Here is a 23833-nt window from a genome sequence, read left to right as displayed (position 1 = left end):
TTGGATATCTATGTCTAAATTACAGAATCGATTTGTCAATCAATTAAACCAATTAATTTGTCATTCATGGAATGAATGTAGGACTATATGAAGACCATAGACATTATTTAGTAATTAAGTAATAAAAAATGTAAAAGAGTTACTAAAATCTACATATGTCCTAGCATTTTATTTTCTTTTGTCATAAAAAGAAATCTTAAGAGTTTGATAGCTAAACTTGGAATAATTTTAATAAGAGTACACACTGAACAATTGTTTTCCCATTTAGTAATTTAGTATATTCCTAAAAAGCAGATAAATATTACAGGAAAATAAAGCACCAATTATACCCTGCAGAGCATCATTCTTTCATGACCAGTATTATACCAAAAAAAACCTCACCAACCATCCCAAGCACCCTCAAAACCAATTTTATTTTATTTTATGTGAAAATGTATGTGAGAGCACTGCAGGATAGCATGAAGAAAAATATAATAATATGCAGGGAAATAAATAGTATAGAACAGAACTGTGAAATATCAAAAAGGAATTATATCAGAATACATTCATTCCAGTGTTGATCTCAGGTGCTGCTAAAACATTTGTAAGAAAATCTTATACTTTCAAACTTTATTGTCAGAAGACTGGAACTCAGAAGATTTACTTTCTTACTGTTGTGATGTATTTCCCATGCTTCCTGCTGTTGACAGCTAGGAAAGCAACTTTGGTTGCTTTTAGAACTGGAGTAAGTTTCATGTATCATTACTTTCAGTGCAGCTAGATACTGATTCTAACAAGTTGTGGCATTCAAATCTTTTAATATAAATGCATATATATATATATATGTTTGTATATGTTTTTTATGGCAGGTAAAGAAAGTCATTGTTTATTTGGGTAGAGACAAAACAATGCAACTACTAGAAGAGTTGGTGAGTGAACTTCAGCTTACGGATCCTGTCAGTTCAGGAGTCACCCATATGGATAATCCACCATATTACCGCATTACATCCAGTTACAAAATCCCCTCTGTCACTTCAGGTAAGCATTTACTGACTTAACTCATTGAAACTGTTATTATTGATAATTATAAATATGCTGCCATCAATCAGTTGGAGTGCATTTTTAAATACTCAATAGGAGTGCAAGCTTCTGTTTCTAAAAAACAGCTTAGAAGTTTGTTTTACAGTATCTGCAGATTTTGGTGTACCCAGAGTTCTTACTGAAGAACATCTGATAGGTTCACAAGGGATGGGTTTGTCTTAATATGTGCATCAGACTTCATCTGTGTTCCGAGACCTTGCCCTGTTTACCCTCATTATATGACTTTCATGTCTAATCAGTAAAACCATGGGGAAAATGTATATAATTTTAAATCCATCTAAGTTGTTGCATACAAACTGCATCCATAGGAATTGTTTCAAGAGGATTTAAGTTCACTTACTTAGGAAAATTTATCTAGAAATTATTAACGATAGATCAATCATCAAAAACCCCCCAAAGTGCTGAACATACCAAAAATGTCTACCTCATACTTCAGTCAAAGAACATGCTGAGAAATGGGGGGAGAAGTAGTATTGTTTTGGTGGAGTTTCCATCTGTCAAATTGAGCTGCAAAAGACACAGATGTGGGAAGGGTATCTAAGCAAGGCCTTAACTTCTGTGCTGAAAATTTGTCAATATTATGAGGCAGCCTGGACCTATCACATGGTATTATCTGGATCATGAGGTGGATGCATTGGCACTTATTCTTGGAAGTGTTAAAAACTGTGAAAAAATTTCTGGGGCTCTTGCACTTAATGTTATTTAGAATGGCAAAGGCTGGAAGGGTGCAAAATTGCTTCCAATTGGGGCTGTCAGTTCAATGTGATGCTTGCAAATTTCTCCTAAAAGAAAACTGTGAAAAGCTTCACCACAGGCTATTAGGTTTTAATCCTTAATGAGTTTGTGGTTTGAATTAACTGGATAACAAAGTTCAACTACATTTTACAGATTACTGTGAGGTGTATAATACAGGAAAAAAGGAAATAGGTCTCTAGATACTGTTTAAAAAACTTTCTACTTGATTCACATTGAAGAGTTAGAGATTCCTGGAATAGATAATTTTAATTTTTTTCCGGTTAGTGAAATTATGGTAGCAGCTCACAATCCTTTATTGCACGTGAAAGTAGTTTGTATGGCTCAGTTTGTATTTGTGCCAGTTGCTGTAGAATAAACCTGATTAGGGCTCTGGGCAAGGACCAGTAAATAAGGGTGATCTTGTAATGCTTAAGACTACTTTTCCATTTTATTCACCAGCCTTTTTCCTTGTCCATAATTCACAGGTACCACTTCTAGTAGCAATACAATGGTGGCTCCCACAGATGGCAACCCTGACAGTAAACACATGAAAGACAGTATTGAAGAGAAGTAAGTATCTCCTCAAAGAGTAGTTGTTAGTTGAATTACAGGAATTCCTTCTAGGTACTTTAAATACTCCCATCTCAGCAGCTCCAGGTATGTCTTCATTGCAGGGATTACATTCCATGTAATGGCATGCATGTCAACAGAACTGGAATACTATTTGGGATTAACACTAGCAGCCTCAATTGTAGTTTGACCTCCAGTCCAGGTCAGGCATTGTATTGCTTACAGCTATATTGTTGGTGGTGCCTAAAGGAACTACCATTACACTGTAACGTGGGGTTGGTGAGACACCGGAACACATTGCCCAGAAAAGTGGATGCCCCATCTCTGGAAATGTTCAAGGCCAAGCTGGATAGAGCTCTGAACAACCTGTTCTAGTGGAAGGTGTTCCTGCCCATGGCAGCGGGGTTGGAACCAAATTAAGGTCCCTTCCAACTCAAGTAATTACGTGATTATATGACTCGCAGATTGGTTTATTACCTCACTGGAAATGAGCACTGCCTATGTGTTACTAGTTTTTTTTTCCCTAACTGGGGTATTTGGATGCCTGGTATCTGTGTCAAGATACCTTACAACTAACTTTAAAACAGATTTCTCCATCCCTAATTTTTGACCTATTTAAATATAATCTTTTGGAGAAATTTGTCAGACACTGTGAGGCTGATGGAAAGCAAACAGTTGATTTAGACTTAGACTTAGGCTGTGTACTTGGAGCTCAGCAGTAACTGACTGTGGTCATGCTGTCATTTTGTGTTAATATGGATAACTAACCTTTTAAGTGAAAAGGGAGTGGAGACTGTAACTAGCATGAGCAAAAGTGTGCATGTATGCCATTGCTGTCAAGAAGCAGCTATGTCATAAGTTCGTAAATAAGTTTCTGACAACTTTTTTGAGAGCTTTAATAATTACAGTTCTGATATAGTTTCCCAGTTGGACACTTTCTTTCCTTCCTTAGGATAATTATGTCAATATAATTAGAGTAGTAAACATACTGGTAAAGGCAACCCCAATACTTAAATTAAATTGGGGTGAGCTGTATGATAGTAAATCTCAGAAACTTGGAAAGCAAGATTTCATTCAGAATTCAGCCTAGCAAGGCACAGACAAGGAGTTGGCTGCTATAGGGGCTCAAGCTGAAGAAACTTGTAAAGTAATGAATGCAGTTTGGAAAGTCTCTTGAGTTTTGGCGAATGCTGTAGGGTTGTCTCAAACCTCCCCAGGGTATATGCTTCTTGATAAGATGCACCCTATACATCTTGGACTTGCCAGAAGGAGAGAATTTTAGAAACTTACATAGAAACAGTTTGGAAATGGTGCTTTTAGCACTCTTAATCTCTCTGATTTCTTTAGAGTTTATCAGATTAGCCAGTAGGATCTTGAACACTGTGAATGTATACATAAATATGTCTCTGCCAGATCACATTGGATTTCTTTCTTTTGTTCAAGAGTGAGAAGAACTTATGTAAAATGGTAACAATTATTTTAATGTGCTTAAATGTTAGTGAAAATGATGGGACAAAATTTATAGTGGATAATCTCTTTGAATCCCCTTATTTGGTGTTGCTTGAGAAGGTATGTCTTACATGGCTGAGGTGCTTTGGCATCATGTTGATTATCCTTGTAAGATGACTTGTTTTTTGTAAAGGAGTTTTGCTGAAATACAGTTTTACTGAGAGACCCTGATTAGTGTTTGTCACAGAATGTCAATTACTGATTCTGCTTTATTTGCACCTGCAGCTACGCACACCTAGACATCTACAGCGGGTTGAACAGCAACTTAAACCGCCAGCACCACAGACTGGAATCTCGCTACAGCAGCAGCTCTGGAGGATCATATGAAGAGGAAAAAAGTAATATTCTTTATTTTAAAATATTTCTATGCCTAGCACACAGAATTTTCACAAGTCAATATTTCTGCTGAAGGTTGTGGAACAAAGAAATGAGCATTATCATTGTTTTTTGCATAAACCTTTTAAAAATCAGGTTGGTTTTTTTTTTTTCTACTTCCATCTTATTACTGCTATTGAAGTCTAGCATGCATTTGACTGCAATAAAATATTCAAGGAAGATAATAAGCTTTGTTCTTTCTATTATCCTCTTGAATGAGTTGTGAACATCTTCCTGAATGAAATGGTTTTACTCTATTTCCTTTGACAGTTAGGCACAAGAAACAGAGATGAACAGAATGAAGAAGAGATTTAAAAAAAGTTGTTGGAAAAGAAGCTGTTTAAAAAAAGAAATTACAAGTAATTGTTCTTTTAAAGGATAGCATTCCTTGACTTATTTAAAAAAAAGAGTACTAAACCTTTTTGAATCCATAGCAAATGAAAATATAGCAGGGGAAAAGGTTCTCTTTATGTACATCTGATTTCCAAGATTGTTCTGAAAATGTGTCTTGGGTTATTTTTTGTAGTTTTGGTTTTTTTTCAACTGAGATGCAGAGGTATGGAAAGAGGTAAAAATTTCTTCTGAAACTCCATTATGCATTTACAAAGATTTCCTTAACCAGAGGCTTATTAACTGTGGCTACTTTTATACCAATGCCTAAGATACAAATCACCATGGCAGTGCTATGGAAAGCAAACCAGGTCATGTAATCAGGCAAAAATGAGGACAGTGGTCAGACAGTAAATGATGTGTTATGTTAGTGGGTTCTGTGTGCTTAGTCAGAAGAGTTGTTTCACTAAAACTCTTGTTTCAGCTAACAGGTTGTTAGTAATTTAAATGACTTTGTACTTCACCCTGCATGGGATAATCAGATATATTTCAGTCATGAAAGGTGGTCCCACAGATTTAGGTTTCACTCAATTTTTTATTGACCATTGATTTTACTACTGGTTAAGTAATTTGGGTATGTTACAGCACACAGTGCAACACTGCCTTTTCCTTAATTTTCTTGTATGACTGAACAACAGGAGGTGAACTTTGGCATTTTGAGCTTTACATGTCAGTATGGAACCTATCCTGTCCCTGCTGTATTGAAGCAACAAGAGTCCATTAGGACCTCCTAATGCACTCTTCAATGACTGATTTTTTGCACACTGTGAAGATTAGAGTGAAAATGTAGTTCTTACTGCCTCTGTTAGGGAGGTGGAACCTAATGGCCTCTACAGAGATTGTTGAAAGGGCTGGACATACTAATGCAGAATCTCCTAAACTTTGGGTCAGTAACAGGTTAATGGCTTCTGGTCAGCCAGAATGTTTATTACTGCACGGATAGGCACTATCCAGAATCACAGCTGCAGTCAGTTTCCAATTTGTTTGCTTTTTGTGGTAGCAACACTGAGTATCCTGAACTAGATGATATTTCCCATGTTCCATCAGTATGGAGTTTGTCACTTCCAGTGGAGAAGGTGATAATGAGCTGATACATGTGTGAACATCTGAAACTTCTGCAGCTATACTTCCAAACAGAGCTGGTAGAACCATTGAAACATTGAACTATTGAGGCAATTTTCTTGTTTCTAGTCTCGACTGATAGTTCTGAAGTCCAAAGCAACTTTTAAACCAGAAAAGCATTTTGGGTGTGTTAACACAGTACACTTGCATACCAAACGGCTGATGTTTTTTCTTGCACTTTTGAAGCTTGCTAAATAAAAAACTAAATGTCTTTCTGTGCTTTCTTGACAAATTTACTGATTTTCTAAGTAGTAACTTTTATCAACCAGTGGGATTGGGCTATGCTGTTATAAAAGTGGCAATTTCAAGTTATCCATGGATCAGGCCAGCATTATCTGGCAGATAGCACTGGTGGGGTTTTGCTGTGAGACCTATAAAGATGTGCTCTTGATGAATACTTCCTTAGCCTATAATAAAATGCTCTTCAAGATGAGTTCAGTTAAATCTTAGGGCCCAGCCTTAATTAACTCCCTATCTGGCATGAGGTTTGAAATTCAAGGTAATTACGTCAGATCGCTTTGCCTTTTATCATAAGTTTTATGAACCTATTGAAAAACATCTTATTCTGTTATGTAACTTCTGTAGAATCATCCTTGTACTAAAAGAAATAACACTTTCTTCTTTCAAAAAACTGTGTCCAACTACTACTGTTTACAGCTGGCTCCCCTTCCCCTCTCCTAGATTTCAACTTTTCAAGAGTTTAAAAATATTTCTTCAGAAGACTGTAACATACAGACATATGCATTATAAATATATTTCTGGTTTAATTTTCTGTTCTGTTAGGTGATTCAATGCCTCTCTATTCCAACTGGCGGTTGAAGGTGATGGAGCACAATCAAGGAGAGCCACTCCCTTTCCCACCTTCTGGAGGTTGCTGGTCACCACTGGTGGATTACTTGCCTGAAACTTCTCCTCCGGGCATGTCACTTCACAGGTAGCTGTTTTGGCTATGCCAGTGGCAGTTCATTATGTTTTCATTTGTATTGGAGAAATACAGTCATTTGAAGATAGCAGATTAAAGGGCAGTTAATAATACATTTGTTTTCTGTGGGTTTACTCACAGGTCTAGCAATTTTAGATTACTCAAATTTTTAATCTGGAGGATTCTATTTTTATTATGAGCCTTCATCTTTTCCCTTATAACACAGCTTTGTGAATGTTTAAAGACTGAAGAATACAAGTTAGAAGCATATTAATCTCTTTGCAGCTCTTTATGAAGTTCCTGTTACATTCTTCTAACATACTATTTTTTTTTGTTTTAGATGCAATATAGCAGTGATTCTTTTGACTGATTTGATAGTTGATCACAGTGTAAAGGTGGAATGGGGAGGATACTTGCATCTTTTGCTTCATGCAATTTTTATAGGTAACTAACTTCTTATAGAAATACTTACAGTAACTTGAGGAATTCTCGGCTGTTCTTTTTGATATTTAAATTATGTTTTACCATTGTATTGAAATCCCATTAATTTGGTAATATTTACAGTATTTTTTAAAATTCAATTAAATGTCTTTCAGCTTAATTAGTATAATGTAGATTTTTTTTGAGTTAAGGGCACTTTGTATAGGAGTCACATTTACCTCTTGTAGATGACACAATAAAATTCAATGTTTTCCTTTCTATTTCTAAGTTTAATAATTTTCATGCAGAGCACAAATGAAGTTCTTAAAATTCTTCGTACTTAAAATTACTTTGTACTTTAAACTTGCATGGGATTATCAGATATATTTTAGTCTGATCAACATACAGTTTGTTAAACTATATGCTGTTGTTTCTATATTGAAACACTGAAAAAAATATTTTTTAGAGAATTCTCTATCTGTTACTTGGTAAAGTATAGCAGACCAATTTGAATACTGCTATTTTTAAAATAATGTAATTCAACATGCCCTTTGAATATCGTAAAGCCTTGCTTTTTTCCTTTTGTGTTAGGTTTTGACCACGGTCACCCTGAAGTCTATGAGCATTGTAAACGACTACTTTTGCATCTACTGATAGTGATGGGCTCTGGCAGTAATGTCCAGTCTGTTGCTTCTGTCCTACTCAGAAACAGAGAGTTCAACGAGTCCAGGGTGCTTACTGTCAAGCAAACTACCCATTTAGATTACACTTTCACAGGTATGTTTTTAATTTATTACATGTTGCCTGTTAAAATAACATGGGAAGTTATCCCTTCTTACAAGCATTAATAAAATTTCTGTTGTTTGAAATATTTTCCTGAGGTCTTGGCATTAAAATTTATTTCTTTGGATTTTAATAACGTCAAAATGAATAGAGTTTCATTGGCACTTCATGCGCAGTCATCAGAGCAGGGAGCACAGTTGCATGATGAACAGTAGTGGAAATCAAAGAGGACGATCTCTGTTTTGGAACTTTAATACAGCAGCTTTCATGATGCCTTTGAAAATAAAAACCAAGAAGATACATCTCTTACTTGTTTATAGCAAGTTAAAATTTCCAAGTTTTGTCAGCTGTGATTGCATTCTTTATTGGCTATCAGAATATTTTTTGAGATACTACTTTTTAATATTCCCCTTAACTTTACAGTATTGTAATTATACAGTATACTTTATATTTCTGTGTATCTCTTTATGAAGGGAATAGTCTGATGGTGAGACTGTATTGTAGCTTCTATTGAAATAGTTCTTTGTGGTTTTTTTTAAATTTAGTATTTCCTAGTATTTCAGTAGGTGGCAGCATTTTGCCATACAGTTGTTTGTTCTCTTTTGTTCACATCAGCAGTGAATTATCAGCAGGTTTTATTACTTAGCAAAAGTAGTTGACTGATTTGTGAATTTGGTTTTTTGTAGCAATGAGGAATTAAATTCCACTGTGTATAGTGGTAGGATTATTTTATAGGAATCTGTTCAGCAGAACTTTAATGGTGCATCTACACAGTGACATATACAAGCCATTCCCTTCCTTATCTCTAAGGGCTTGGATAAAACTGTCTAAACAGGACACAGTAAAACAAAGATGTTTGATAGAAACGAGAATAAGGTCAGCATCAAACATTTCCAGCTGGGGACTAGGCTAAGGTGTTTACAGGTATGCATGCCTAGCACAAGATTGGACAAACTAATTTTAAATTTTATTTGAGCTGGCTTAGCTCAAACACCCCTGTCCAAACTCTGTGATTCTGTAGTGAAAATTTGTGATGGGTTAGTGAGTCTTAAGCTTATTTAAATACAAATGGTACAGTCAAAGGCCCTGCCAGTATTCCTCAGTAGTTTACTTGCCCTCAGCCCTTCATAGATGGATAGAAGGGCAATGTGGGGAGTCACTGCAGTTGTATTTTATTGTCACATGATTCTTTATATGGAAGAGAAAAATCTTCTGGCCACAAGATTAAGCTAATTTCAGAGAAACTTTGTGCAGCCACAGGGGCCCTGCTCAGAGTCCATTCGCTAGATAGTTCACTGATTTCAAGTACTGTGGGTTTTACCAAAAAAAGTCTGCTCATTAGTAAGAAGTAGTCTGTATAGTTTTTTAAATTAAGTTGAGATTCCTCAGAAGCTGATGAGCTCTGATACTATTAGTACAAAATCAAGGATAGAACAAGGGTTTTAAAAAGGGATCTATCAGTCCCCAATTAAACTTCAGCTAAGGCATGTGAAGAATTTGGATATATGAGATTTGTTGATTTTTTTTTAATTATTGCATCCATTAATTTATTCTCTTTTAAATATTCTCATTACATTTACTAAGTTATTGATCTTTTTAGAGGGCTATTTTTTCTTTTGATATATTTAATATTAAATGTCAACTTAAAAGTGCATAATCATCTTGTTTCAATTTCAGCAGGTGTTCATGATTTTATACCTGATTACCAGCCCTCCCCAATGACAGACTCAGGGCTTAGTTCAAGTTCTACCTCTTCTAGCATCAGTTTAGGAAATACAAGTGCTGCCATTTCTCAACTGCACACCACAATCCTCAATGAGGTTGACATTTCAGTAGAGCAGGATGAAAAAGTGAAAACTCTTATAGAATTTATTACCTCAAGGTAAGATTTCAGTTTTTATTTTTGTCGAGACACATATTTTGTGGAAAAATGGCAAATGTCTCACTATTTAGCCTCATGTTGTCTAATTCTGTCTCTGTTTTATCACCAGTAAATGTTTTTATGTGATACACACATGAAAAGCTCTAACTTTCCAATATTTTCAGAGAATTTTGACCATCCTTTCAAGTCCTGTCTGTTTAAAAGTATTTTGCCATGTTTTACTCTGAATTAGGGCGAGAATACATTGAGCTGATTAGAGAGCTGCAAGATTTGTGTGCAGTTTAGGGATTGCTTAGGAGTAGAGAGCTGACTATTCAAAAATGATGAATTTGTTGCACAGGTCATTAGTAAAATCATCCACATTCATGCACTTTGTATGATAGTTTATATTAAGCTTTCAGGAGGGTGTTAATCTGAAATCCTACCTGTTTCTCCATGCTTTGATACTTTTGCTTGACCTCAGCCTAAATTTATAATTGTGTAGCGTATCAATGGAAAGAAATTGGGAAGAAAGGAAGTTAGGAAGTGCATAATGGTGGTAGTTGTACTGGTTCTTTCTTAGAGAATTATTTATTATACTATAACTATACCTTCCATCTATTATATCTGTTATATACTGTAATATCTCTTCTGTCTTCTTACCCAGGTATTTCAATTGGAGCTGATACACTGCTTTTCACTTTGTCTTAACTTCTTGTATATTGTATGATATTGGTCAGTTGTCAAAATTCCTTCCAGTTCGTGCCTGCACTTCTAGAAGGTTTCTTTTATGTGGTACATAGTAGAGTCTTTTGCAATTAACCTTAAGGTTTAAATTTCATTTAAATAATATTAAGGACAAAGGCTATGTTTTTTATTCTGTTTATTTTTTATATTTTTTAGGAAAAGAGGCCCACTTTGGAATCATGAAGATGTTTCAGCCAAGAACCCTAATATAAAGAGTGCTGAACAGTTAACTGTGTTTTTAAAGCATGTTGTATCTATATTTAAACAGTCTAGCTCAGGTATGTTAGCAAACAGACAATACATGATCTAATCTGCAAGACTGTGAACTAAATAAATACTTTTTAATGCATGTAAATGCATAGGTTATCTATAAAATCACTCTAGGAAATTACTTCTTCTAAATAATAGGTTTCTTGTGTATTGCTCACTTCAGTTCATGTTTCTGTTATGACAGATTTAAATATAATCTTTTAGGAATGGGATAAAATATCTTATTAATTTATTGTGAACAGTTAATATTCTAATCATAAATGTTTTATTGTCTGCAAGTCTCTCTAGCATTAAGTGTTTGGAATACATGTTTATGTTCCTGTAAAGATTTTTGAGACTGATACTTCTTGAGAAAAATGTAGAGGATGTGAGAATATTTTAAATTTGGGAATGATGGTGGCAATTTACTCTTCAGTAAATTCAGGTGGATTTGTTTTTTTATAAAGGAGTGTTGCTTGACTGTTTATTTGCCTTCATAGGAGGATATCAATTGGAACATCGTCTCAGTGAAGTTGCTTTGCAAACTGCGCTTTCGTGCTCCTCTCGCCATTATGCTGGGAGGTCTTTTCAGATTTTCAGGGCTCTGAAGCAGCCTCTCACTCCATCTACACTTTCTGATGTTCTCTCCAGACTAGTAGAAACTGTTGGAGACGCAGGAGAAGAAGCTCAGGTATCACTTTATTAGAAAACTAAGTCTGCCTAAATGATGTGCGTGCATTATTAGCAAAATTTAAAACCATTGTTTTATTCAGTTGTTTTTTATTTTTAAGTATTTCAAGTACGAAACAGTTTTAATCATGGCACTTCCTGAATTTCACCTGATTAACTGAGGAAAAGTTGTTCACATTCTCTTTTACAGCAAGAGGCTCTTTCAGAGAGTTTGATACATCTCTTTACGTAGACACCACCTCTTTCATTGCTAGAGAATACTGGGATCAGTCATATAAGGAATTATTTATTTTTGTTTTCTTTTGCTAAGAACTTTACCTGATAAAGTTTTAACAATCATTCAACTTAGTGTCATTGTACATCTTAAGAGTGTATCTAATCTTTTAATACTGCAAAATAAGTCTGAATGACTTCATCCTTCAATCCATCCTTAAAAACAATGCAAACTAGAATTAATTCAGTAAATGCTTATAAATAAATTGAAGTTTTTCCTTGTCCTGAAGCTATACTGCTAAATTGAGCTGTCTCATGAGGATTGTGTTCTAATTGAAGCATGAAATAATTTAGTTACTGCTGCTGATTTTATATTTTTATATTACTACTCAGTAGATTTTCTGTGATCTTCCTTGCGCATATTACATAATTTATAATGGCCTGTGGCTTTCCTCAGGGTTTCGTCATAGAGCTGCTTTTGACTTTAGAATCTGCTATTGATACATTGGCTGAAACCATGAAGCATTATGATCTGCTTTCTGCCCTTTCTCAGTAAGTTCTTTTATTAGTCAATCTTTATTATGCACGTTCGCACATTTGAATTATTAAAAATCTGTATTATAAATGTAATTAAATAATTTCTTGTCATCTTTGCAGAATAATTATATCCATATAGCAAAATTGCTTGCTCTGGTATGTTTTTATCATTCTGCTTCAAGCAAAACTTGTAAGAATCTAGATTTCCTGAAAATGATATCTTATTACCTTTCTGATTTACCCTCTTGGGTTCAATTTAATTCTGTAAAAATGGTGTTCAAGGAGTTTCTTATGGCTCAGTTCTGAAATATTGTCAGTTCTTCTTAAACTTCTGGAATTTAAAGACTCTGCAAATGTTGGTCTGTCTTAAGCCTCAAGTTTGTTGTCCGTATGTAAAAAGTGTAACTGAACAGTCTGAGTCATTTGGTGTCTCATTACAGTTTGAGTGGTTACCTTGATGACTTTTTATCAAACTGAAAAAAAAATCCCTAAATGTACAGACATCTGTATTTGTTTGATTTCGTTGCAAAGTTTTTGAAAATGCTGAGATTTCTAAGAATAAATTCAATTTCTCAGTATCAGAATAGGAAGGTGTTGGGTTTCCAAGGTCATATACCTCAAATACATGGTAATAGTTGTATTAATTCATTCATTTCCCTACTTTTATCACATCTTTAATTAAGTTGGGATGCTAGATTATCACTTACACATAATCTTTTACCTGCTATGGGCTAATTTTTCCAATTTTACTGTAATTTTATTGTATTCTGGGATTGTAACAAATAGATTTGGTAGAAAAGATAGGAGGATGCTGCAATGTTGTCTTTATGCCATAAGGATATTTTAATAATAGATACAGAAATCCTGTATTTACATATATTATAATACTCTTAGGGTGATGAAACAAAGTATACTGTGTGTGTATGTGATTTATGTAACTTCTTTTTTTCTTCCCTTTTTCTAAATTCTTTGTTTTTAAAGTATTTTGCATGTAACAATATCTAATACTGATTTTATTTTAGAACCTCATACCATGATTCTGTAATGGGAAACAAGTATGCAGCTAATAGGAAAAGCACTGGACAGATAAATCTAAGCACAAGTCCCATTAATAGTGGCAGTTGTTTGGGATACTACAGCAATACAAGGAGTAATTCCTTGAGACTAAATTTAATCAGCGAGCGGAGAGGCGACCGGCGACGGAGCAACACACTGGATATAATGGATGGAAGGATAAATCACGGTGGAAGTTTGGCAAGGACTAGAAGCCTTTCCTCCCTGAGAGAGGGAGGGATGTATGATGTGCAGCCTACTACTGACCCTGTCAACTTGATGGCCACCATATTTTGGATTGCAGCTTCGTTGCTGGAGTCAGATTATGAGTATGAATACCTTCTGGCTCTCAAGCTACTCAACAAGCTTCTTATTCACATGCCTCTGGATAAATCAGAGAGTCGGGAAAAGATAGAAGAGGTGCAAAATAAACTGAAATGGAATAACTTTCCAGGCCTTCAGCAGCTTTTTCTGAAAGGCTTTACTTCAGCCTCTACACAAGAAATGACAGTTCATCTCCTCAGTAAACTCATCACAATTTCCCGGCATGCTTTGGTGGATCCGTCTCAGTTAGCAGGTACCTTTAGTAAATATGTGATAAAAAAATATTTGTTTGTTGAATTAAGTAGAGTCAAAATCAGTAGTAATTGTGCATTTGCCTTTTACTCCTGTAAAATGCTTTCTGCAGTTGTCTGTATTACACTGCTACATAGTGAGAATGCATTACAGACTATGATTATCTCACAAGCAAGATTGCATGTAAACTTTATGCATTGACTATTGGTTGCAAGTGAGTTTTAAGAGCTGTGTAATTTTTTTTTCATTATCTTATGCTAACTAGCTCAATTAGCCCTATTTACACATTTTTAGAAACAATGTGGCATAGTGCCTAAAACCATCCAGTTTCATGGTAGTTTTGATTAATTGGTCCAGTGATCATTTTGTTTTTCATCATGCATTTTCATACGTAACACAGACATATCTATATATATTGTTCATACATACATACTTAGGTAGATGTATGTGTATATACAATTTATATATCTGTGTGAAAGTATGTGTCATGCTGTTAGAATTTTAAATACTGGCTAACTTCACATTAAGTCAGGTCATTAAATACCTTAAGGACTCATATAACTCTGTTTATGTATGTGTTTAGGATTTCCCCTAAACATCTTGTGCCTACTTCCTCATCTGATACAACATTTTGATAACCCAACTCAGTTTTGTAAAGAAACAGCTGACAGGATAGCAAAGGTATGTAACATGATGCTTGGAGAATTATCCAGGAGGATATGTACACCAGCATTGTTTCTGTATTTTTTGGGGTCCCTTATTTATTGCTTCTGTGTGATTCTAATAGTAATATACACATAACTATAAGAGGCCATATTTTAAAGATGCGATCCAGTCAAATTTATATACCTGGACCTTGTATCAGCCCCTGAGTTTGTTTGTTTCTTTAGTTTATTGTGTAAAATTTAGATTTCAAGAACAAACTTTCTTACCAATTATATCAATTACTTTTTCTTACTTGTCTGTTTTTTCTGCTTGTAATTTTGAATGTCGACCTAATCACATTTTAAGCATGCTTCCTAATTTTCTTGCAAGGAGAAAGTGATTCTTACTGGTAGAGAAGAAAAGGTTGTATTTTGTTTCTTTTCATTGTTCACAGTCAAATACACCTTGAAATATTTCTGAATTGCAGTGGCTGTTAAAGCAGTACATGGTGCACACCAGCTGTTAGCCAGGATGGTGTGGCACTGGCCTGACGGAGTCTTTCTTTTAAGGAAATAGGAAAGAGCTGTCTGGCCCAGATGCAGGCATACACCTCTGGCTGCTCAGGCTGTGACATGTGAACCACTAAACCACTGAGGCTGTGCTCAGGCTGACTCAAAGAGTATGTGCCTGATGCAAGTGCAGAAATCACTGCTGCCCTTAAATACTTATATTACTCTAGTGAGGAACATTGGTCCATCATACCAAGTGTAGGATGAATAGATAAACTTGGAACATGGATGCCACAGTACCAAAATTCAACAGAAACTGTAGGTCAGGCTTGTGTGATTGGTTTGATTTCACTTACTAGAAAATAACTGAAGTAAAATCTTAGCAATGAAATATTGGAGTGAAATTTGGGAGAAGCATAATGACTCCAGAATGCTTGGATTTTAAAAAAAATTTCTAATATAATTAAATATGGTTTTGCTTTTCAGGTTTGTGCAGAGGAGAAGTCACCAACTCTTGCCAATCTGGCTCATATGATGAGTTTATACAGTACACACAGTTATTCCAGAGACTGTTCTAACTGGATTAATGTAGTGTGTAGATACTTGCATGACTCTTTCTCAGATGCCACATTTAACCTCATAACTTATCTTGCAGAGGTAAATTTTTACTGGAAGTATCTCACGTTGACAATTCATTGCCAATTACTATTTTCTCATGATTCTGAATACAGGGGGAATACAGCATATCTTCTCTAACAGGAAAATATTACTAAAATGTTCTAGGATGTAGAAAAGGTGACCTTTTGGAGTGCAGTAATTTATAAATACCTTCAAATTAGAATCCCTCTAATGACAGATCTTTTTTTATGAGAATGGTGTTTGGTAGTAGATGTTTATATTCTATAGTACACAAATATACACTGCTTGGCTTTAGCAAAATAAGCTTAATTTGAAATTTTAAGAGACCTTCTTTAGTCAGGTACACGTCTTTATCACAACTTTAAAAATTAATCACAAAGTTCATTTGTAAGTAGTGCATAATGTAGAAAAAGATAATTTAAATTATAGAAGTCAGGATATTATTCTGCTGCCCATTCATACAGGAAAGCTGTTAAGTACTTTGTATGAAAAACTTGTAGAGCTTGTCCTTGAAGTGTATCACTTCAAACTGATGGAGGCATTTTAAAAAATTTGTTCATTCTTAAAAATGACTTTATATATACATTTTTTGTTTGTAAAACTGCATTTACCAACCTTCTTTAAGGTGTTGCTGTAATTGTTTTTCATACAGTTTTAAGATTTTAAATTGGTATGAACTTTTATTTAGTGAAAAGTGTTTTACTATTAGATGCTTTCAGTCTGTGCTAAAAATATGTCAAAATTCAGGGAAAAAAATGAATTAGGACAAAAATCATTGTGCTGTTGCGTTACTGTTTTTTAGTGCTAAAGCAAAAATTTGAAAGATAGGAAATGGTACATTTAAGTTTCTTGAAGGGAAAAATGTGTGTAGAAGTTAGCCGTATTTTAATGTTTGCTTTCACTTTTTGCTACCATCAAAGGCCCTAATTAAATTTTGTATTTTAACAACCTTCTTCTAGCTGTTAGAGAAAGGCTTATCCAGTATGCAACAGTCCTTGCTGCAGATCATTTACAGTCTTCTGAGTCATATTGACCTATCCACAGCTCCAGTGAAGCAGTTTAATTTGGAAATCATAAAAGTTATTGGTAAATATGTTCAGGTAAGTACTCTGAAGAACTGTAAAAGCCTGTCTGCTCATTATCAAAATGGTATCAAAATTACACTTGAATATTGGGGGGAATTTATTTCAGATATAAAAAGAGTTGCTTGTAGTCAGATTCCATAGGGTTGGGGTTTTTTTCCTTATGTATTTAATTCACTAGATGCTTTTGTATTTGTCCAGTGTGGTTGGGATCTGGTGGCATGCGTTATCTGGGTGAATGTGCATCTATGCATGGATGTAGGCAACTTGTCATATGTAGTTAGAGAAGATGATCCTTCAACTATTAAAACACAAGAAAATGTTTAATGCTAAGCTGGACAAATGTTTATTTATGTGTATATGTTTTAAAAAGAAAATTTTACGGTTAAATGAATATTTAAATCACTCTCAGTAATATATCCGTGAGGAACTTTAAGGTGCACTTTAATAAAATTGAGTACATTTTTTATTAAAGAAAGTCCCCAAAAGATGAACCATAGTGTTTTGCCCAAGGTAATTTAAGCCTTTGTACTCAAAACACAAATTTACTGAAAATCTATTTCACAGAAGAAAGTCTAGCATCTTGCTGAAAGATTTTATAAAAATGCCTGGAGCATAAAACCATTTCAGTGCACAACATTCTCTTCTTTTTTTCTCTGAATTCCATTATTGCTGAATGTATTTCAGTCAAATGGTTTAATCATAATTAACCAGGAAAGTCATGTTCCCTGGATGTTTTGTTATTGATGGATATGTACTTTAGATATTGTGCTCCTGTCAGAGTGCATTAGGCAAAATTAAATGATTAGCATTAGCTATAGTTTTTATGGCCTGGCGTCTTGTTGCTTCACCTCTAACCCCTCTCTGAGCTTTCTATGCAAGCCCACACTACCATGGAATGTAGGGTTATAATGTGGTGTTATAATAACTGTACATCTTAATTAGACGTAAGCTATCAAAAAATGGTACTAGTGAAAAAACATTGCAGAGAAGTCTTAACATATTTTTGATAAAATGTGTTACTAGAAATGACAAAAGAAAAGATCATAAATTGTCATGTCTTGTTTGTTTTCTACTAAGTTTTGGGTCTTTTCAGCCCTCTGCAATGACAATGGCTGTAAATAAATCTAAGTTGCTACAGGATAGTTCCAATTTGAGACTTATTTTTTATGCTTATGATGCACAGAAATGGGGGAGATTATTGAAGACTCATTATCTGCAAAGAAGCATGAAGCATATACTACTTAGAGAATTGAAAAGGGTGTTTACTTTTTTTAATGCAATAAAATAATATTTGAGCAAACACGGCCTCCTAGTTAAAAAAAAAAAAGTAGACATCATGCTGATTTCAAAAATTGGAAGATTTAAGTTTCAGGCAGAATCATTGCATTTCTGGGAGTGTAAATCTTAATCTTTGCACAAAGCTGCTTTTATTTTGTCTCTTGTTCTGATTCTTTTCATAGTGTGTGTAATTGAAACCACTGAATTATTTACATTGTCCTAATCATTTTTTTAAGGAAACTTAACTCTGGCTCTACCTCTTACATTCTCACACTTCTTCTGTAGCATTTTTTAAGCACTCCATTACTTTGATACTAAAAACTTTGTTAATGTTTTCACTTCTTAGTTAAAATCTTTTGTGTTTCCTCATGTATTTCAAGGAATAGTTTTGCTTGTTTCAAATTCCATTTACTCTCCCCATAACTGTAAAATAATTGAAGATTGCCAGAGACGGAATTGTTAATTTGAGTACTGCCAGTTACTGTAGTTAAGTGGTAGTTAAATACTCTCAGTTTCTGTCTCCTGGGTCACAAAGGACAGTTGCTTCAGACAGTGGTAAAAAACATGGTGTAACTCCAGGGATGGAGGGACATGGACTGTGGTCTGGTTGTGGCTGGCCCAGTGAGCTGGAGCTACTGAGCCTGCTTGGCTGGACCTGACCATGCTGCATGGGATGGCCACTGCTTTCCTGGCATTTCAGGGTCTGAAGTTTCCCACCTGTGCTAGCCCCTTCAGCCATGGGTGAATAGATCAGAGGTTTTGGGTTGGGGATTCCTACAAAATGCTACTGTACATAAAAATTGCTGTCTTGGTTGAAGGGATTGTTGTATGATTTGTGTATGTTCTCTTCAGAGTCCATATTGGAAGGAAGCCCTTAATATTTTGAAACTGGTGGTATCTCGATCAGCAAGCCTTGTTGTGCCTAATGATATTCCAAAGTCTTATGGAGGTGACATAGGCTCTCCAGAAATCTCTTTCACGAAAATTTTTAATAATGTCTCCAAGGAGCTACCTGGGAAGACCTTAGATTTTCATTTTGATATATCAGAGGTAATTATTATATTTAGATGCCAGTGCACTTATGACTTGCTGTTACAAACTCAGGTGTTATTTTTTGTTAGCCTTCTACATTTATATGTTTTTGAATAAGTACAGTTTTTAAGAATGGCAGAGATTGAAGTTTTACGTACTTGTAAATGAGAGTGATGCTGGAAGATAAATTTCAAATTCTTTTATGATGTTTGTTTGCCTTTTCCCCTTTTTGAATATCTAGAGAGTGAATTACTGAAAGTCAGTAAGGTTATTCTCAAGGATATCTCATCTGTGTCAGAGAACATACAATGCAGCTGGCTGCTGCTTGTGGCTGAACATACCAGGCTTTCAACAAATTAAGGGCTGTGCATTCAAGGGCTGAGAGGATTAAAACCCTGTACTGCAGTTTTAGCATGAATTTGGAAGGGGGAGGAAATTTGGAGGAGGGGATAGGATGCAAAATGTAGGAATTTCAATGTAAGAGGGATACAATTGGAGAAAAGCCTCATGTGGTTAAAAATACCACCCCTATCACCAATGATACTCATTCTACATCTGAAAAGGGGAGCATGGCGAAGTCACTGCAGTGTAATGTAGAGACATGAGAATTGTAGGAACTTTAGAAGTGATCAGGAGTAAGACCCCCTGGTTGAAGCTGACCCTAAATAATGATAGGAGATATAGATGTCTTAGGAACATTACTTAAATTGGCAAGTACATTTCACTGCTGAAGTTTCAGGGCATGTGGATAATTGAGAGACAAGATAAATTCCCACAGAGTTCATTGGGTTAGCATTTGCTGTCAAAAGAGTTGAATTTGATAATTGTTTTTTCAGAAGTGTGTGTGTGTTTGGGAAGTTGCTGGTCTGTGAAAACAAATTGTACATGTCAGGGAATGATTCTACAGAGAAGCTTTGTATCTTTTAAACTTAGAACACATTTGGTTTTAAAGTGTGTTTAAATATATAATTAGATTGTCAGCATAAAATGTGCGTAATTCAAAGCCACACAAGTGGGCAGAATGGCCCTTGCTGCATAGTGTACAAGTATTCAGCTTTGTATTTCCCAGTGGACCAAGGCTCAGTGGAATAGACATGGGCTTTACAGAATGCTTACACACAGACCAACCCTTCTACAATTCATACAATGCTAAATTCTAAAGTCAAATATGTGGTTTTTATTAATATAGATTTGAATTTTAAGAAAGTGTTTGTTGTCTTTGCTAGACACCAATTATTGGGAATAAATATGGTGATCAACACAGTGCAGCTGGTAGAAATGGGAAGCCAAAAGTCATTGCTGTGACCCGGAGCACTTCTTCAACTTCATCAGGCTCCAATTCAAATGCATTGGTTCCTGTCAGCTGGAAGAGACCACAGCCATCTCAGGTACATTGTGCCTCAAACACTTTATACTTATAGTAGAGACAGTGTTTGTGAACGTACTAAAGAAAATGTATTGAACTGTTATTTGAAGTTTTTATTATGTCATAGCAAAACAGTAAATTAATACAGCATAAACTAAAAGCTGATACTAGTGAAAAGTAAAAATTTTAAGATTGTTTTTAGAGCAAGCCAATATGCAATATGACTAGTTGAATATGCAAATGTTTTCTGTTTTTACCTGGACCTCCAGCAGCTGCCGTGCTATGTGATTTTCTTTGGTATATTTTTCAGAGAAGGACTAGGGAGAAGTTAATGAATGTGCTTTCTCTGTGTGGTCCAGATTCTGGTCTCCCCAAGAATCCTTCGGTAAGTGGTGATGGTGGTTTGTTTTTGAACTCAACTAGTAGAATGCTGTTGCATTTTTAGTTGTTGGTGAAGTTATGAACAGTGGATTTGAACAAGCTAGTTTTGGTTCAGCAGTTCACAAATCCTGTGGAAAAACTAAAAAGAAGAATCAGAAGTAATGGATTACTATTAGTCCTCAAGGACTCCAGTGGGCATGGTTATCTTGGCTAGAAAAGAGAATTGAACTAGGTCTCCCCTGTTCTGACTAAATCTCTACTTAGTCCATTACACATGCTTTTGAGTGAAGGGGTAGCAGTAGCTGAGGACTGCAAGGGTGTTGATGCTGTATTGAAAATATCATAGAATCCATTGAAAATTACCAGTGGGTCATATACCTTGAAGTGTGGTTATTTATAGGAACAGTAGTCTTAACTGTTGAGTAAAAATAGGCTGATGGTTTTACTTCTGTATAAAGAACCCCACTGGCATACTGTGCTTGATGGTAGTGCTTTTAAAATAAAGTGGATAGCCTACCTTTGTTATTATCTAGAACTTATTTTTTATTGTGCATAACAGTTCTTACTGGGGGAAGATATTGGTGGGAGAAGGATCTTGAATCTAGTGGAAGAAGCTAAAATAAATAAAAATAGATGCCTGAAAGCTGAAACTGGAGATATTAAAAAACAGTGTATGGAAGTAAACAGAATATTGTCATTTGTGAAGGTTGTGAAGGCCACAGTAGCTCAGTATTGGATCCCTTTTAAAAGTGTACAGTCCTTCCACTGAAGTTTGTAGGTGAAAACAATATGGCCTGTGTCATGTGGCTGGTTATTATGATGGGTTCTTTTGTTCTTAGATTTCACTGGTATTGTGGTTATGAAAATGACGTTTGGGTGATATGTTTTTCTCTCTATATCTTTGTAACTCTTAGCTACATTAAGGAGGGAATGATACCACTAATTCAAGATGTAGTTTAAAATCCAACTAGTCTTGAAGCAAAGTGTTACCAATACAGGGGTAGACACACTGCCTGCCACTAATTCCATTAAATGGCAGGAAGCAAGATAGCTGACTTTTGGAGTCACAGAAATTGGAAGTTCTTACTTCTGTTTTTACCTTTATCTGCAGGTTGTGTTTTCTTCTAATGAAGACTTGGAAGTTGGAGATCAACAAACTAGTCTAATTTCAGCAACAGAAGAAGTGATTCAAGAGGAGGAAGTGGCTGTAGAAGACAATACCAGTGAACAACAATTTGGAGTTTTTAAAGACTTTGACTTTTTAGATGTTGAATTGGAAGATGCGGAGGTGAGACCTTGGGGTTTCTTCTGTGTATTTCCATTTGAGAACATTTTAAAAATAAGGTTGTGTTGGTGCAATTCTAAGGAATTGGCAGCCCTACTAGCTAATCCAATTCAGAAGAATTTATGACATGATGGAGCTTAGTTAGAGAAACCTAGGCCAAAAACTTTGCAGGGTTAACTGGTTGCAAATTGTTGGCTGGTTTTGGAGGAAAGAGTTGAGGTTTTTTTGGAGGGATTAAAGTGACTTTATCTGAAAGTGAAGTGATATGACAGTGTAAGCCAATGTCTGCATGAGCACCCAGGTACCATGCAGAAGAAAATAAATTATGGAACAGTGTGTTAAGAAAATGCTATAATCATTGTATCTCATACATTTCTGGATTTTGAGAACTTGATGAAAGGCTTTCAAAGTAACAAACTGTATGCTACACTATCTCCTTATATACAATTGACTTGCTCTCTATAATTGCTTGCTTTGACTTTTACATTATATCTAGTATATTGCAGTTCTTGTATTTCCTCTACTTCTGTCAAAAAGAGAGAGGGAAGGCAAAACAAAATTCGGTATTGAGAAATAGTGAAGATTCTGTTAACAACTGTTACTTGTTTCAGATCAATAAAATGCTTCAGACCAGAATTTGCTGAAGCTTAAAAGTATGACTATAAAAGGACTGGAAAGGAAAAAATCAGATGTTTTATAGTTTCTTGTAGTGGTTTGGGTACAGTCTACACAAGCTATGGAATTAGTAATGGAAATCCTTGCTGGTCATGAGTCCACAAGCTACTAAGAATATCTACCTATCTAAACACTGATTGTTCTTTTCCTGATTTATCTAGACATCTTTACAGGGTTTCCCCCCTAATTCTTTAGTTTTATCTCACTTTCCTCCTGCTTCCTGCATATTACTTCACTTCAGCCAGTATTTGCTCCTTCTAGGAAAAGTACAGGCTCATTATGGTCTGTTGCATAGATGTAACCACACACTATTCAGACACCATTTCCAGTGTATTCAGTATACTAAGTCTCAGTAGTATTAAAACATTATTTTAACACTAGACAGGACTTGGCAGATAGGATGGCAGAAGTTGAAAACTTCACCAAATGAAGTTAACCTTTAACTTCATTTTCTGTACTATTTTAATGGCAGATCATAATTAAGAAAAGACAGTTTCTTCTTTATTACTTGCCTGAATGCAGCATGTAGTGCTGTACTAGAAAAAAAAAAAGACCACAGATAGTACAGAGTTAGGGTGTTACATATAAATCATGCACTTGGTATAAGAGCTCTGACTTATTTTTTCACCAAAAATATAGAATGTTCTTTATTGCTAATGATTAAATGCCAGCAGTATGAACTGAGGCTTTTACATTAACATCTGAGTAATATCCAGATTAAACTTAAGTGCTTAAGCCCACAGCAGTAATACTTTGTTGTACTTGAGATTATTTTGCTTTGTGATAACTTTTCATCCTCTTTTGAGAAAAAGAAATCACCAAGAAAGGGATTGCAAAATGTTTAGTTTGCATGTTTCGTGAGTCATGGTGATTTCTTAAGTCCCCACAAAAGATACTGTTAAGGCAGTTTTGGAGCTGTGTTTGGGGCTAGATGTGGTTTTATAATAACTGTAGACCAGTGAAGTAAACTTCACCAGGTTTTCCATATTGCTTAGCTGAATTGTTAAAGGCTGATGAAGTGCTTGAGAGAATCAAAGATCATTATTGTACTTGTGAATTAAAATAACAGTGTTTTTAAGATATGGATGCCACTTAGTATGATGGAT

At 35.1% G+C, this 23833-nt stretch overlaps 1 protein-coding gene across 6 annotated transcripts in view; it reads left to right on the top strand.

The window, feature by feature from the left end:
• The window catches only part of FRYL (FRY like transcription coactivator), a 162994-nt gene that overhangs the window by 113097 nt on the left and 26064 nt on the right, over positions 1–23833 (top strand). For 5 of the 6 annotated variants that reach the window (XM_084204382.1, XM_084204381.1, XM_084204380.1 and 2 more), the window contains 18 exons: positions 849–1017; positions 2301–2385; positions 4120–4232; positions 6565–6715; positions 7044–7147; positions 7715–7900; positions 9584–9788; positions 10671–10792; positions 11264–11454; positions 12124–12218; positions 13226–13833; positions 14416–14513; positions 15473–15643; positions 16585–16725; positions 18841–19038; positions 20247–20408; positions 20697–20771; positions 21879–22055. In XM_084204382.1, the coding sequence (XP_084060508.1) occupies positions 849–1017; positions 2301–2385; positions 4120–4232; positions 6565–6715; positions 7044–7147; positions 7715–7900; positions 9584–9788; positions 10671–10792; positions 11264–11454; positions 12124–12218; positions 13226–13833; positions 14416–14513; positions 15473–15643; positions 16585–16725; positions 18841–19038; positions 20247–20408; positions 20697–20771; positions 21879–22055 (3051 nt within the window). The remainder of the gene's footprint in view (positions 1–848; positions 1018–2300; positions 2386–4119; positions 4233–6564; positions 6716–7043; positions 7148–7714; positions 7901–9583; positions 9789–10670; positions 10793–11263; positions 11455–12123; positions 12219–13225; positions 13834–14415; positions 14514–15472; positions 15644–16584; positions 16726–18840; positions 19039–20246; positions 20409–20696; positions 20772–21878; positions 22056–23833) is intronic. The other variant, XM_084204378.1, reaches the window with a different exon arrangement.

Source organism: Fringilla coelebs (genome assembly GCF_963513975.1).
Source record: "Fringilla coelebs genome assembly, chromosome: 4".
In the NCBI taxonomy this organism is placed as follows: Eukaryota; Metazoa; Chordata; class Aves; order Passeriformes; family Fringillidae; genus Fringilla; species Fringilla coelebs.
The sequence above is the reverse complement of the archived record's forward strand: the minus strand, read 5'-3'. Positions and strand labels throughout refer to the sequence as shown.